At 33.7% G+C, this 16,280-nt stretch overlaps 1 protein-coding gene across 1 annotated transcript in view; it reads left to right on the top strand.

The window, feature by feature from the left end:
- LOC118538357 (A disintegrin and metallopeptidase domain 3-like) overlaps positions 1-16,280 on the top strand; it is a 72,011-nt gene that overhangs the window by 2,687 nt on the left and 53,044 nt on the right. Inside the window, exons 4-7 of the mRNA XM_078068255.1 lie at positions 9,206-9,268; positions 14,471-14,542; positions 14,781-14,947; positions 16,004-16,085. Coding sequence (XP_077924381.1) covers positions 9,206-9,268; positions 14,471-14,542; positions 14,781-14,947; positions 16,004-16,085 — 384 coding nt within the window. The remainder of the gene's footprint in view (positions 1-9,205; positions 9,269-14,470; positions 14,543-14,780; positions 14,948-16,003; positions 16,086-16,280) is intronic.

The following is a 16,280-nucleotide window of genomic DNA, read 5'->3' on the forward strand; positions in this document are numbered from 1 at the left end:
TAGTATGTGGACAAATAAAAAAGTGATCAATAAAAATCACTACTACTATTAATATTTGCTCACTATGTTTTCTAATGTAGTGGAGCAAGGTAATTGCAAGTAATGATGGAAAATTTGGGTACAAAACAAAATGCAATAATGAAGTAAAATAGAGACAAAAATTTCAGAAAGTAAGAAGAAACCAGGATTATCACTGCAGGAATGAAGTTAAATGAGTATTGATACGTGTTTGTGAATTTTATCTTTCATGAAGTAACTCGATAATTGCTTTTCATCCTGAATTTGATAAACTTATCTATAGGCTTAGTTAAGCATGTTTTCACATGACCAGTGCTTTTACAAGCACAGATATATAAAATTAATATCTTCAATATATCAGATTTTTTAAAGGAACAGAAAAAATAACATAAAAGCTTATCTTTTAGGTATATTTTTATATTTTTGAAAGTAAACAGAAATAAACTTATAAACAAGGTAAACACTTTCATTATAACCAGAGTTGAAAAGTAGATAGAAACCAAACAAAATACAGTAAAGGGCTTATCTGTTGAAAGCATTTTGGGCACATGCATTTACTCATCCCTTCCTTAAACCCCCCTAAAATGAAAATGGATTTTTAAAAAGGCAAAAACATACAAAAATAAAAAGAACAGGAAAGGAGTAATAACAATGGACATTGAATACCCGATAGCTGGTTTAAAAATCTGAATCCTAAACTGGTAATTGGGATAGGCTATAAGAAACTTGAAATATACTGCTGTACTATTCAGATGTTTCTGGAATTGTATGTCCAGTTCCCCTAGGGATTTTAAAAGTGAGCTCAAGGAAATAACTAGTTGAAAGTAAGTTGTGTAAGTATGTAGAAACCTTCATTTCCTTTCTTAACTAATTGTCTCTGTTGTAGACTGATAGATCATTGAAAGCTGTTTTCCTTGGGGAGTCTATGAAATGGGGACACCAGGCACAGATATTCTATTGTATTTCCCAATAGAGGAGGAATACCATACTGAAACTAGTATAATTAAGTTAAACTTGGCACATTGGATTTTGGGAACCAGGCTTACACATTCTAAGAAGTATATTGGAAGACCCCTCTTCAGGAGGTAATCAAACCAGCTGAAATAAAAAACAAACAAACAAACAAACAAACAAATCTAACCACATTAACAGCACAGTTTTCCCAACCAACAACCCAGACAAAATTACTCTTTGTAAAGACAACAGCTCATAAACTCCATATGTAGTCATAGAGATGTTGAAATAAGCTATTAAATGCTCAATTGCTAATATGAAGAGGCACTAAATATATGATCAAACAATTAAGTATGGAAGATAGAGACATGAATAAATCAAAATTTTCAAGTTTGAGGTACCAAAGAATAGAGAAGGTGAAGAAAACAAAATGGTAGAGAAAATATTTTATCCACAAAATAAGAATGAAGTGCTATTTAAAAAATAACATTCAGCGGATAAGTAACAGTAGTTGGAAATTAAAATTATGGTAATAAAAATATAAAAACCCAATAGAAAGTTCAAAGGATAAAATTCCAGAAATTACACAAAAAGAAAGAAAAAAGACAAATGACATTTGAGAGATAAAAATTAAAATAACAATATGGGTGGGCACCTGGGTGGCTCAGTTGGTTAAGCATCTGGGTTTCCACTCAGGTCGTGATCTTGGGGTCCTGGGATGGAGCCCTGCATAGGGCTCCCTGCTTGGCAGGGATTTTGCTTCTCCCTCTTCCTCTGCCCCTCCCCCCTGCTCATCCTCTCCCTCTCTCAAATAAACAAAATCTTTAATAAAATAAAATAAAATAACAATATGGGTGATAGAAGTTTCAGTATGAATAAATAGAGAAAACTGAACTGAATAACTCATAAAATAATTTAAGAAAAAATTCTCAGAATTATTTAAGATTGGGGCGCCTGGGTGGCTCAGTTGGTTAAGTGTCTGCCTTCAGCTCAGGTCATGATCCCAGGGTCCTGGGATCGAGCCCCCGCATCAGGCTCCCTACTCAGTGGGGAGTCTGCTTCTTCCTCTCCCTTTGCCCCTGCTTGTGTGCTCTTTCTCTCTTGCTCACTTTCTCTCTTTCTCAAACAAATACATAAATAAAATCTTTTTTTAAAAAAAGAATTATTTAGGGCGCCTGGGTGGCTCTGTTGGTTAAGTGACTGCCTTCGGCTCAGGTCATGATCCTGGAGTCCCGGGATGGAGTCCCGCATCGGGCTCCCTGCTCGGCAGGGAGTCTGCTTCTCCCTCTGACCCTCCCTGCTCTCATGCTCTCTCTCTCTCATTCTCTCTCTCAAATAAATAAATAAAATCTTAAAAAAAAATAAAATAAAATAAAAAAAGAATTATTATTATTTTTTTTTTTTTAAAGATTTTATTTATTTATTTGACAGAGAGAGACACAGCGAGAGAGGGAACACAAGCAGGGGGAGTGGGAGAGGGAGAAGCAGGCTTTCCGCTGAGCGGAGAGCCCGACGCGGGGCTCGATCCCAGGACCCTGGGAAAAAGAATTATTTAAAATGAATTTCTAGACCGATATTTAAAAAATTGGTTTCTTATATGTGATCAAAATGCAAAATGGCATGAAATTTTCCCACAGCAATACTGGAAGTTGAAAGGCAATGGCACAATTAGTGAGGCAAAATAATTTCCAATCTGTAATTCTAGATCAATTCAGAACTACAGAATTGAGATTTTTTTTTACTAAAAAAACCTCTTTCTTCCTAATGTGAAATAGTCTTCCTAATATATAAAATAAGCAAACCAGAAGCAGAAAAAAGAGACTCTAATATCATCCTGATTGAAGATAGTATCCAGACGCAATTACAACCAAATCCAAAAACAATAGTTGTCAAATATCGTGAGCTTTCAACCAAATGAAAAGATGGAAGAACCATGTAAACAGTTGTCCTCAATCTGTATTTTTCATGAGAATCTCTATTAGGTCAAATCCCACCAGATGTTGAAGCAAACAATTCTAACGGTCAGTGGCTTAACGGGTTTATGTCTTGCTCATGAAAATACCGAAGTGGATGAAACTCTCCTGGTTGATTCCCTTCGTAGCTCTGACTCGGGGACTGTAAGAGTCCCCTACTAGATTATTTGAATTTAGTCAGAGCAAGGGGAAAGAGTGTATGCATCCCCACCTCGACACAGTTGAGCCTGGACAGGTGTCTCACTGACATCTCTTCTCTTGGAGAAGGGAGCAAACATTCTTAGATAATTGGCCATTTCTTTTTTTTTTTTTTTTTTAAGATTTTGTTTATTTGTCAGAGAGAGAGAGAGAGCACAAGCAGGGGGAGTGGCCGGAAGAGGGAGAAGCAGGCTCCCCACTGAGCAGGGAGCCCCACTCGGGACTCGATCCCAGGATGCTGAGCTGAAGGCAGACACTTAACTGACTGAGCCACCCAGGCGCCCCATAATTGGCCATTTATAATAAAGCAAAAGTGTAATAAAAGTCACTAATCCCCACCCACTGTTCAAGAATGGTTTGACTTGAAAGGACTACATATATTCTAAAATAATAATAATTAGAAAGGAATAAACATGGAGTATATGAAATATAAACATAAAATGTAAGACAGAAAAACACAAAATCCAAAGTGAACGAAAAAACTCTATGTACTGCCACCTAGGTGCCGCATACTGTTCTAAGTGCTTGACATATATCCCGTCTTTCCAATTCTTTCAACATTTTCTCCCCTTACAGACCAGGAAACAGAGATTTAGAGAATTTAAATTATTATCCTGGGAAATTCTCTGGTAAATTGTAGCATTAAAACTCAAACCCAGAGAATATGACCCCAGAGATACGTTCAGTAGTAGTATAATGGTCTACCTTTATATAGTCTGTTTAAAAGTTCCCTGAAAGTGCTCAGGAAATAAATGTAAGAGAAAAATAAATCTATTTTAAAAATAAAAGACATTGATAAAAGAACTACTGAAATAACAGTAAACATTGTGCTAAAACCCCCATTTATAATACTATAGTTAGGTTTGAGTATAGAGAAAGCAATGAAATAAAAATGATGCTAGAGAAAAGCTAAGAATATATGATAGTTAATTTTATATGTCAACTTGGCTGGGCTACATTGCCCAGATGGTTATATTTTCTGGGAATTCCTGTGAGGGTGTTTTTGAGTAAGTTAAAATCTAAATCAGTGGACTTTGAGTAAAGCAAATTATCCTCCATAATGTGGATGGGCCTCATGCAATCAGGTGAAGTCCTCAATGAAACAAATGGATTGACCAACTCTTTAATAAGACAGGATTCTCCAGATGATTACCTTTATACTGAAACTGTAGCATCAGCTCACCCTGCGTCTCTAATCTGATGGTTTCTAGACCTGAAGTACAACATCAATTCTCACTGGGTTTCCAGCCTACTGGCCTTTTCTTTCCAGGTTTTGAACTTCCTAACCTCCATAATCATGTGATTCAATTCCTTATAATAAATCTAATTATAAGAAATAATCATACACATCCTACTGGTCCTGTTTTTCTGGAGAACCCTGAATAACTGAGTATGAAAGACTGATAATGGCAATTCAAGATAATAAAAATGTCATTAATGAATAAAGTAGCACCCAAGATATTCCACATTATTAAAGAATAATTTTTTTGAAAAAAAAAAGTCCTGAATTTTAAAAAAAAATTCTTAAGAAACCTTAATAAAAAACTGGCAACATTAAGATATAATATGATTAATATATTAGACTTTATAAATAAATAAGGAACAATCTTAAAGGCATCTTGGCCTCAAAGTCACCCATAAAAGTAGGGAAACAGACTGGCCTTAGCCTTTGCCAAATGAAGTGCTTATAAGATAGTGCATAATGTATATGTAGGGTGTATAGAACGGCTTCTCTGGATGGCATAAAAATCCCAACAATTTTTTATCTAGTCAAGTTGCCATTATAGTATAAAACCATTTGTACTTTTTCAAGAATTTTGAGACTATAGTATGTATGGGACTTTGAGGCACTATGCTTTAAACCAGTACAGCAAAACAGGAATGAAACAATTTTAACAGATTTATGTAGAAAACCACAGGACCATATTGATAGTTCCAAAAATATCGTTTGGTCAAACTCAACACCCATTCATGATAAAAACTAGGATGTAGGAAACTTCCTTGATCTCTCTGTGCCCTCTCACATGAGCATATAAAAGGAAAACAGCCATCTGCAAAGTAGGAAGAGTGCTCTCACCAGATGCCACATCTGCTGGCGCCTTGATCTTAAACTTCCTAGCCTCCAGAACTGTGAGAAGTAAGTGTACATTGTTTAAGCCACCTCGTTTATGGCATATTTATTAGAGCCTGAACTGACTAAAATAGTCTGTCAGATTAGAAATAGTGCAAGGCTGTCTGCCCTCACTATTTCTAGCCAACTTTTTTTCCTAGAGTTCCTAGAGAGTTCAATAGGAGAAAGAATAATAAAGGGCATACTGTTTTGAAAGAAAAATAATGTGCTTTATTTTAGTGACCTAACTCGGTACATAGAAAATATTAAACAATCTCCACCAAAGTTATCAGTACTAATAAGAAAGTCTAGCAAGGTCACAAGAAATAAAGAAATTGATATGGTTAAAATATTTATTTTCCTCAAATGGATCTGTAGATTCAGTGTAATCCCAATCAAAATTCCAGAAAACATTTTTGTGGAAATTGTTCTCAATTTTATAAGGAGAGATGCAAACTACTCACGTTTTAAAAATAAGAACAAGATGAGGACTTACATTATTATTTTCTTAAAGAGCCAGAGTGTAAATATTTTTGATTTGTGGGGCAGATGGTCTGTTGCAGCTACTTCACTCAACATTTATGGCATGAAAACAGCATAGAGGATGTATAAACAAATGGGTATGCCTCTGTTACAATAAAATATTTTTTTATAAAACAGGTGGCCATATCTCAAGCCATAGTTTGCTGACCGCTGTTATAGAGATGCATATTGTGTTATTGATATAAATGTAAACATATAGATCAGTAGATCAGAATAGATCAGAAATACACCCACATGCTATTGACTGATTGATTTTCCACGAAGGTGCTAATAAAGACTTTGAAAGACTAAAGAATGACCTATTCAATGAGTGGTGCTAAAATACTTGATATTCACATGAAATAAAATCAATTTTAGCCCTTATTCAGAAAAACTGAATTAGAGCATAGACTTAAATGTCAAGGCTAAACATAAAATTTCTAGGGAACTTAAGAGAAACCAAATTAAAGAGCCATAAGCCTGTGAAAGATGTTCAATTGTGAAAGATGTTCAATATCATTCATTAATCATCAGGGAATTGCAAATTAAAACCTCAATGAGATATTAATGCCGACCAATAGGAACGGATACAATGATAGAGACTTATAATACCAAATACAGGCAAAAATATGGAGTAACTGACACTCTTTTTATTTCTTGGTAAAAATGCAGAATGATCACATTGTTTTAGAAATCTGGCATTTTTCAGAGGAATGTTGAAAAAGAAAAGCAAAGCTGGTAGCATCACAATTCCGGACTTCCAGCTCTATTACAAAGCTGTCCTCATCAAGACAGTATGGTACTGGCACAAAAACAGACACATAGATCAATGGAACAGAAGATAGAGCTCAGAAATGGACCCTCAACTCTAGAGTCAACTAATCTTCCACAAAGCAGGAAAGAATGTCCAATGGAAAAAAGACAGTCTCTTCAACAAATGGTGTTGGGAAAATTGGACAGCCACATGCAGAAGAATGAAACTGGACCATTTCCTTACACCACACACAAAAATAGACTCAAAATGGTTGAAAGACCTCAATGTGAGACAGGAGTCCATCAACATCCTACAGGACAACACAGGCAGCAACCTCTCAGACCTCAGCTGCAGCAACTTCTTCCTAGAAACATCGCCAAAGGCAAGGGAAGCAAGGGCAAAAATGAACTATTGGGACTTCATCAAGATAAGAAGCTTTTGCACAGCAAAAGAAACAGTCAACAAAACCAAAAGACAACCGACAGAATGGGAGAAGATATTTGTAAATGACATCTCAGATAAAAGGCTAGTATCCAAAATCTATAAAGAACTCATCAAATTCAACACCCAAAGAACAAATGATCCAATCAAGAAATGGGCAGAAGACATGAACAGACATTTTTCCAAAGAAGACATCCAAATGGCCAACAGACACATGAAAAAGTGCTCAATATCGCTCGGCATCAGGGAAATCCAAATCAAAACCTCAATGAGATACCACCTCACACCAGTCAGAATGGCTAAAATTAACAAGTCAGGAAATGACAGATTTTGGTGGGGATGCAGAGAAAGGGGAACCCTCCTACGCTGTTGGTGGGAATGCAAGCTGGTGCAGCCACTCTGGAAAACAGTATGGAGGTTCCTCAAAGAGTTGAAAATAGAGGTACCATACGATTCAGCAATTGCACTACTGGGTATTTACCCCAAAGATTCAAATGTAGGGATCCAAAGGGGTACGTGCACCCCGATGTTTATAGCAGCAATGTCCACAATAGCCAAACTGTGGAAAGAGCCAAGATGTCCATCGACAGATGAATGGATAAAGAAGATGTGGTGTATATATATATATACAATGGCATACTATGCAGCCATCAAAAGGAATGAAATCTTGCCATTTGCAATGACGTGGATGGAACTGGAGGGTATTATGCCGAGCTAAATAAGTCAATCAGAGAAAGACATGTATCATATGACCTCACTGATATGAGGATTTCTTAATCTCAGGAAACAAACTGAGGGTTGCTGGAGTGGTGGGGGGGTGGGAGGGATGGGGTGGCTGGTGATAGACATTGGGGAAGGTATGTGCTGTGGTGAGCGCTGTGAATTGTGTAAGACTGTCGAATCACAGACCTGTACCTCTGAAACAAATAATACATTATATGTTAAAAAGAAAAAAAAAAGAAGAAGAAGATAGCAGGAGGGGAAGAATGAAGGGGGGAATCGGAGGGGGAGACGAACCATGAGAGACTATGGACTCTGAAAAACAAACTGAGGGTTCTAGAGGGGAGGGGTTAGGGGGATGGGTTAGCCTGGTGATGGGTATTAAAGAGGGCACGTACTGCATGGAGCACTGGGTGTTATATGCAAACAATGAATCATGGAACGCTACATCAAAAACGAATGATGTAATGTATGGTGATTAACATAACATAATAAAAAAAAGAAAAAAAAAGAAAGAAATCTGGCATTTTTGTCCTACTTTACACACCCACAATTACCATATGACTCAGGTGTTCCATTTTTAAGGATTTTCCAAGAAAAATTGAAGAACATAATTGCACAAAGACCTCTACATGAATATGCATAGTTTCATTTATAATAGCTACAATTTCTAAGTAATCCAAGTGATCATCAACAGGTAAACGTATAAACAAATTGGAATATATTTCTAAAATGACACACTACTTAGCAATAAACACTAATGAATTATTAAGAATCACAACATAACAGATGAATGCTGAGTGAAAGAAGCCAGATATAAGAGTATGTGACATATGATTCCAGTTTTATGAAATTCTAGAATAGATTATTCTAACCTATGGTGAGAGAGAGCAGATCATTGATTGCCTTGAGTCATGTGGGCTCTCGACTTAGAAGAGGGTGATGGAAACATTCTTTATCTTATTTATAGAAATGGTTACATTGGTATATACATTAATATCAATTTATATAACTGTGATAGAGTTAACATAAATAAAGTATAAAAACAATGAGAAATTAAAGGCAATTTGGGGGAAAGATGATGGGAGTTAATTTAGCTTGAAGGTTGGAGGAGGGTCTAAGAGGAAAGTTTTGAGAAAAGGAAACATGGCTTTTCCCTCATTTCACTAACTTTTTTAAGGATTCTAATTATAAAGAATATAAGATAAAAGCTTTTGATTTGTTCCTAAAATTTTTATTTGGAATCTCACCTGCTTATTTTTTCAGGGTCCTCCATCATCTTATTTTGCTATCACTTATATCTATATCTTTACATATCCGTAGCGAACTATCCTATCATCTATCTATCTGTCTATCATCATGTGTCTGTCTATCCCTTTCTATGTGTGTGTGTGTGTGTGTGTGTGTATAATGTGAGTGAGAATAACAAACAATATAAGAATTTTTTCTTATAGAATGTTTTATTTTTATGTTTTATTTAAATGTTTTATTTAATTCATGTCCTCTGTTTTACAGAAAGATTCAGATGAACTATTGGAAACAATTCTGAAAATACAAATCATTATGGATAAAGCTTTGGTATGCATTATTGATATTGATAATATCTTTGCTTTGTGTTTAAATTCAAAGGGAATATGAAAATGAAAATTCCACTTGTCTGAAATACATATATATTTTACTCTGTTCAAAATATGTATCTAAGTGTAGCAGGACATAAAGAAATGTCAATTGTCTTTGCATTGGCATTGGGGGGACTAGTATTTATAGTATTGATTTCAAAATCAATATAGAATTCTAGCAAAAATGTATAATTTGTATGTATGGAAGAGTTCTACTACATTATAATCTAGTCAATTATAATGAGCTGCATATATTTCTGGATCCGCCCCATATAGTGATGAAACTCTTACATAAATTAATTTTTATTTTAAAATAAGCTATTTAATTATTGAATTGGAGATTCCTGTTATTAAAAAGTATCTTTTATAAGATTATTTTATGCTTTATAATTTCTTGGATTCTCTTAGATTCTCTGACGGAAATTTTATATTTTAAAAATGGGAAGAATTATTCATAGGAATGTTCATTTAGTTAGGGAATATATTTTTTGAAGATTTTATTTATTTATTTGAGAGAAAGAGCATGAACTGGGTGAGGGCAGAGGGAGAAGCAGACTCCCCGTTGGTCAGGGAGCCCAACGCGAGGCTCCATCTTGGGACTCCAGGATCATGACCTGAGCTGAAGGCAGACACTTAACCAACGAACCACCCAGGTGTCCCAGTTAGGGAAATTTTTGTTTATATAATCAGTTTTAGCAAAGCCATTATGGTTAGCAATTAAGAAATCTGATCTTTTCATTATTACTGATATTTTTGCATAAGGTCTGTCAATAAGTGCATAATTTTCAAAATTAGATTTTGTTGATAAAAGGAAATATTTAGATCTTTACATAATTTTTTATAAAAACAGCAGGAAAAAGTAGACAAAATAATAATAAAGAAAAAAGCACATATAATTTTATATGCACATTTCCTTTTTTATATTTAAATATGTATATGTATGTTCTTATACCTCCTGTTTTATATATGCTGTTTTGTAAATTATTTTATAATGTTTTCCCGCATATTAATGAAATATATTATTTCAATTTAATTTTAACATTCACATAGTGTCTGATTAATATATTTAATATAATTTAATCTATTTTACTAGCTAATGCCCTTTGGGGGCATTTAGATTTAGGTTTTGGTTGTTACATGGGGAATAATACTCACAAGCATTGAAATTATGCTCTGCCACAGCTGCCCCCATGAGGTTGCTAAAATTAAATCTAGACAGCCTACTTTCCTCTCTCCATTTAACTGAATACCTTCTTCCTTTCCAATAAAAACAGAAGGCATTTTCAATGCAAATGTCATCATGAGAAAACAACAACAAAGAACTCTAGAGCTTTTATATCCTATGATTAGTATTCCCTCTCTTTTTTTATGTTCAGTTTATCTGTCTTAAATTTTAAAGTATGACTTTGTAAACTATTTTTTTCCTTACTCAGATAATCCCTGCCTTTTCATTAGAATGTTTAGTTGACTTATGTTTATCAAAATTACTAATACTGTGGATGTAGGTTAAGTACTGCTATGCTCTTAGTGTTCTACTCTTCCTATTAGTTATTTATTCTTTTGTTCCTCCTTTGCTACCCTTGGATTAGTGGGTTATTTTTAGTTTTTATCTTTATCTCCTATATTGGTTTTTTCTGTGATCTCTCTTTATCCCTCACATCTTACCCCAGTGGTTTCTTTATTGGTTTGAATTAACATTCCTAACTAGAATTAATATTATATCACTTCACATATAATGTAAGAACTTTATAACACTAAAGTTCCATTTAACCCTGATGTGGATATTAACTCCTTAACAGGTACAGCATTTGCAGATATCTTCTCTTGTTCAGTAGGTTTCTTTTTTGTTTTGTTGATGATTTCTTTCACCATGCAAAAGGTTTTTTTTTTTTTTTTTTCAAAAGCTTTTCATTTGATGTAGTTCCAATAGTTTATTTTTGCTTTTGTTTCCCTTGCCTTAGAAGAAATATCTAGAAAAATGTTGCTATGGTGGATGTCAGAGAATTACTGCCTGTGCTCTCTTCTGGGATTTTTATGGTTTCATGTCTCACATTTACAACTTTACATTTTGAGTTTAGTTTTGTGTATGATGTTAGAAAGTGGTCCAGTTTCATTCTTTTCATGTAGCTGTCCAGTTTTTGCAACATCATTTATGGAAGAGATTGTCTTTTCCCCATCATATATGCTTGCCTCCTTTGTCATAGATTAACTGACTATACAATTGTGGGTTTATTTCTGGGCTTTCTATTCTGTTCCATTGATCTATGTGTCTACTTTTGTGCCAATACCATATTGTTTTGATTACTACAGCTTTGTAATATATCTTGAGATATGGAATTGTGTTACCTCCAGCTTTGTTCTTCTTGATCAACATTGCTTTGGCTATTTGGGATCTTTGTGGTTCCATTACAGAGCCATAAAATAGAATGAGGTCATGCTATTTGTGACAACATGGATGGGTCTAGAGGCTATTGTGTTAAATGATGTAAGTCAGACTGAGAAAAACAAGTACCATATGATTTTACTCATATGTGGAATCTAAAAAATAAATAAATAAACAAGAAGCAGAATTAGACACATAAACATAGAGAAAAAACTGATGGCTGCCAAAATGGAGGGAGTTGGGGATTAGGTAAAATGGGTGAAAGGGAGTGGGAGATACAGTCTTCCAGTTATGGAATGAATGTTATGGGAATAAAAGGCACAGCATAACATTAGAAATAGAGTCAATGATATTGTAATAGCTTTGTATGGTGAAAAATAGGAGCTACACTTGTGGTGAGCATAGGGTAATGTTTATACTTTTGGAATTACTATGCTGTACACCTGAAACTGATGTAACGTTTTGTGTCAACTACACTCAAATAAAAAATTAATGAAAATAATTGTAAAAATAACCCTATGTGATTTTTTTAAAACCAAATTTATCAATTTATACAAGACCTAAGGGCCATAAACTCTTTTGTAATTTCTCGGCACCCTGTGGTCTCAAATCCAGCTTTTAATTTTTAAAAATTTTTTTATATAAATTCAATTAGCCAACATATAGTACATCATTAGTTTCAGATGTAGTGTTCAGTATGTGATGTTATTATATTTTACTTTGCCATGTGTTATAAACCACAAAATAAATTATTTTTTAAATATTCAATTGTTTGAAGAAATTAAGGAAAAGAAAAAAGAATTTAATTTTCCCCTCATGTTTACCATTTTCAAAGCTCTTCTTTCCTTCTTATAAGTCTGTGTTTCTGATATTTCTGTTTAGCTTGTTGATGACTTTGCTTCAGCTTTTGCTCATCTAAAATCATTTTTATTTCATCTTCACTTTTTAAATATTTTATTTGGAAATATTTTCAAACTTTCAAAAAATTTGCAAGAATTGTGCTATGGTGAGTGCTGTGAATTGTGTAAGACTGTTGAATCACAGATCTGTACCTCTGAAACAAATAATACACTATATGTTAAAAAAAAAAAAAGAAGAAGATAGCAGGAGGGGAAGAATGAAGGGGGGTGGAATCAGAGAGGGAGATGAACCATGAGAGACTATGGACTCTGAAAAACAAACTGAGGGTTCTAGAGGGGAGGGTGTGGGGGGATGGGTTAGCCTGGTGATGGGTATTAAAGAGGGCAGGTTCTGCATGGAGCACTGGGTGTTATATGCCAACAATGAATCATGGAACACTACATCAAAAACTAATGATGTAATGTATGGTGATTAACATAACATAATAAAAAAATAAGAATAAGGCAAGAAATAGGTATACTCTCTTTATTCGGATTTATTAATATAGTATCCCATTATCACTTGTGCTCTATTTGAAAGTAAGTTGTAAATTTTCAGTGTACGTTTACCTAGAATAAGATCATTATCTTATATAACCACAATAGAGTTATCCATGTAAGGAAAAATAACATTGTTAAAATACTTTTTATCAAGTCTACCATAACTTAATTGCGTTATAGTTGGACAATGTGATCTAAGTGACAATGCTTTATATTCAAATAACTCTTTAATGGCCTAATATGGGTCAATTTATATAAAACTTCCATGTATGTTTGAAAATATATATATATACACATTCTTTCATTGTTTTATATAAGCCTTTATTCACCTTCACTCATACCACACATGCTGCACTGTGCGTAAATATACAATATGATTTATTGGAAAAGAGAAATAGCAAAGTACAAATAGTTTCTAGAGACCTAGGAGGATAACATCTCTTTTGTCTGTATCAGACAACTCTATCCATTACATTTTTTTTCTGTGAGTAGTTTTTGGCAGACCTGCTGCAGATATTTGAAGCTCTCAAGCTGCCACTTTTCATGTTTTCACCAAAAACTTAGAAATGTGTGTACACATACAACTGAAGTATTTAAGAGAAAATATGTGATTTTTGTCTCCTTGAATGAGGACAATTGCTTGAATTTATTTTTATTATTATGGTACATTGTTTATCCAGGATATGTAGTCATGTTATCTTATTGTAATGAAGATAAATGGTGGCATATGATATAGCAGATAAAAATGACTTAGTAGCTTAGAGATTTGAGTCCTGGTTCTTATCTTTAGTAGTTATATGATCTTGGAAACTTACCTTTCAAACCTCCATTCTATATGTGTAAAGAGGAAAATAATCACAACCTTCTCATTTTAATATTATTGATTAATATGTAAGCTCCCTAGGTTTAAGCTTAAAACTTACTAAGCAATTGATAAACCTTAATTCTGTTTTTTTTTTCCTTTCACTGAGCACCACCTTAGCTTAACATTTTATATCCATTTAAAATGTGGTACTTTAAAGAGGGCACATATTGAATGGAGCACTGGGCGTTATACGCAAACAATGAATCATGGAACACTGTTCTAGAGGGGCGGGGGTGGGAGGATGGGTTAGCCTGGTGATGGGTATTAAAGAGGGCACGTTCTGCATGGAGCACTGGGTGTTATACACAAACAATGAATCATGGAACACTACATCAAAAACTAATAGTGTAATGTATGGTGATTAACATAACAATAAAAAATTAAAAAAAAACTAATGATGTAATGTATGGTGATTAACATAACATAATAAAATAAAATTAAAAATAAATAATTAAAAAAATAAAATGTAGTACTTTAGTAATTTTCAGTAGTGAAACAAAATTTGTCTTTCAGTTTGATTACATGGGCTCTGAAGTGGCATTTGCAGCTGAGAAAGTTGTCCATATCTTTGGTCTTATCAACACTGTAAGTATTTATGTTTCAGTTAAATATTAAACATTCCTATTAATGCTTGTATAAATAACAGTTGTATAAATAACATTTTCGATTTTATTAAAAAGTATAGTCCTACCAACTAGTTTCACCCACCAATGGATTCCATCTCCAAAAATGAGTAAATTGAATCTATTAGCATTATGTATAGAGATGTAATATAATACTTATGACTGCCTAAACCTGTATGTGGTGTATCTTCTATTTTTAGATGTTTTCCCAGCTTAAAGTGACTGTGAAGCTAACTTCTTTGGAGCTCTGGTCAGATCAAAATAAGATTTCAACTAAAGGGGATGCTGATGAAGTACTACAAAGATTTGTGTCATGGAAAGAACAATTTATGTTTCAAAGATCTCATGATATGGCATATTTATTAATGTGAGTGCATTTTTTGCATTGATATAGGGCTTATCAAATTATATGATATGTTAACTATCAAAATTATATACAAAATGTGTTATGTATAATGACAAGAAACCTCGAAAATTGTACGTATACTGTTAGCAAAATGCAAAATATAAAAATCTGATAACAATGTAAGACACTAAAACACTGAGTAGACTGTTTATCCATGGAAATGTAATAGACTTGAAAATTTGGAAAGCCTTGGGAGAAACATGGGGACTCGAGGGTTTTAAAGATTTTCTCAGAGGTAAGTAATTGAAACCATCATTTTAACATTAAATAAAGTATAAATTAGTTAACAGAATGCAGTAATTGCATATAAAGTGGTTACAATGCAAAACATTTAAATAGTAATTTGGTTACCTTCTGATATATACGGACCCAAGGTGTAGCTATATAACTGCATGCATTGTATCTTTCAAAAGTCTTCTTTTTGCTTGACTAATTTGATTACATGGAAAAATAAAAATGCAATTCTGAAGGTCTTAAGCAATATGGAATACATTTATACATCTATTGGTGTTTCCTGTGGCATTTAAGGTCAGATTTGGGGACTTAGGAGCAATATTAATAAGACTGAAATGTGTGAGGACACTTTCTGTGTCCTATCTCTTTTCGTTAGCATACTGCACGTTCTCTTTTCTCTCCCTGTCCTCCAATCCGGTATTTTTTACACACCTTAAAGGACCACTGCATGTAAATCATGGCAGTAGGTTATCCTGACTTGTACACCTTAGAATTATATCCATCTAGTGGTGGCAACAGTGATGATTAATGTTTTGGAAGGATTAGGCACTGCTGGGTTTTGGGCTGTGTATCATATAATGTTAAAGTAGACTTTAGAACTTAACTTTGTAGGAATTGTGGGAGATTACCCAAATACAAAATGATTGAAAACATTAGATATGATATGTAATATTCAAGTTTCAAAAAACAGCTTTCTTTACTGAGGAATCCAATTCTTAAAAGGTCATTAAGTTATTAATAATTTAAAATGCATTTATTTACAAGAAAAATTTTGTTATTTAGTTATAGGGATCATCCTAATTATGTGGGAGCAACATATCATGGAATGGCATGCAATCCAAAATTCGCTGCAGGAATTGCTCTGGTATGCATTTTACTCCCATCTATTCAGTAATTATATCATGTTTTGAAAGTTAATATCCACTTCAAGGAGCCAAAGTACATATAGTATATTTACCATGCTGTTTTGACACATTTTTATAAAATATTTTTTATTTGGATTTTGAAACTTAAACATTACAATTTTTAAAAGTTTTTTTGTGGTAAAATACACAGAAAT

The sequence above is a fragment of the Halichoerus grypus genome, chromosome 3, assembly GCF_964656455.1.
Source record: "Halichoerus grypus chromosome 3, mHalGry1.hap1.1, whole genome shotgun sequence".
In the NCBI taxonomy this organism is placed as follows: domain Eukaryota; kingdom Metazoa; phylum Chordata; class Mammalia; order Carnivora; family Phocidae; genus Halichoerus; species Halichoerus grypus.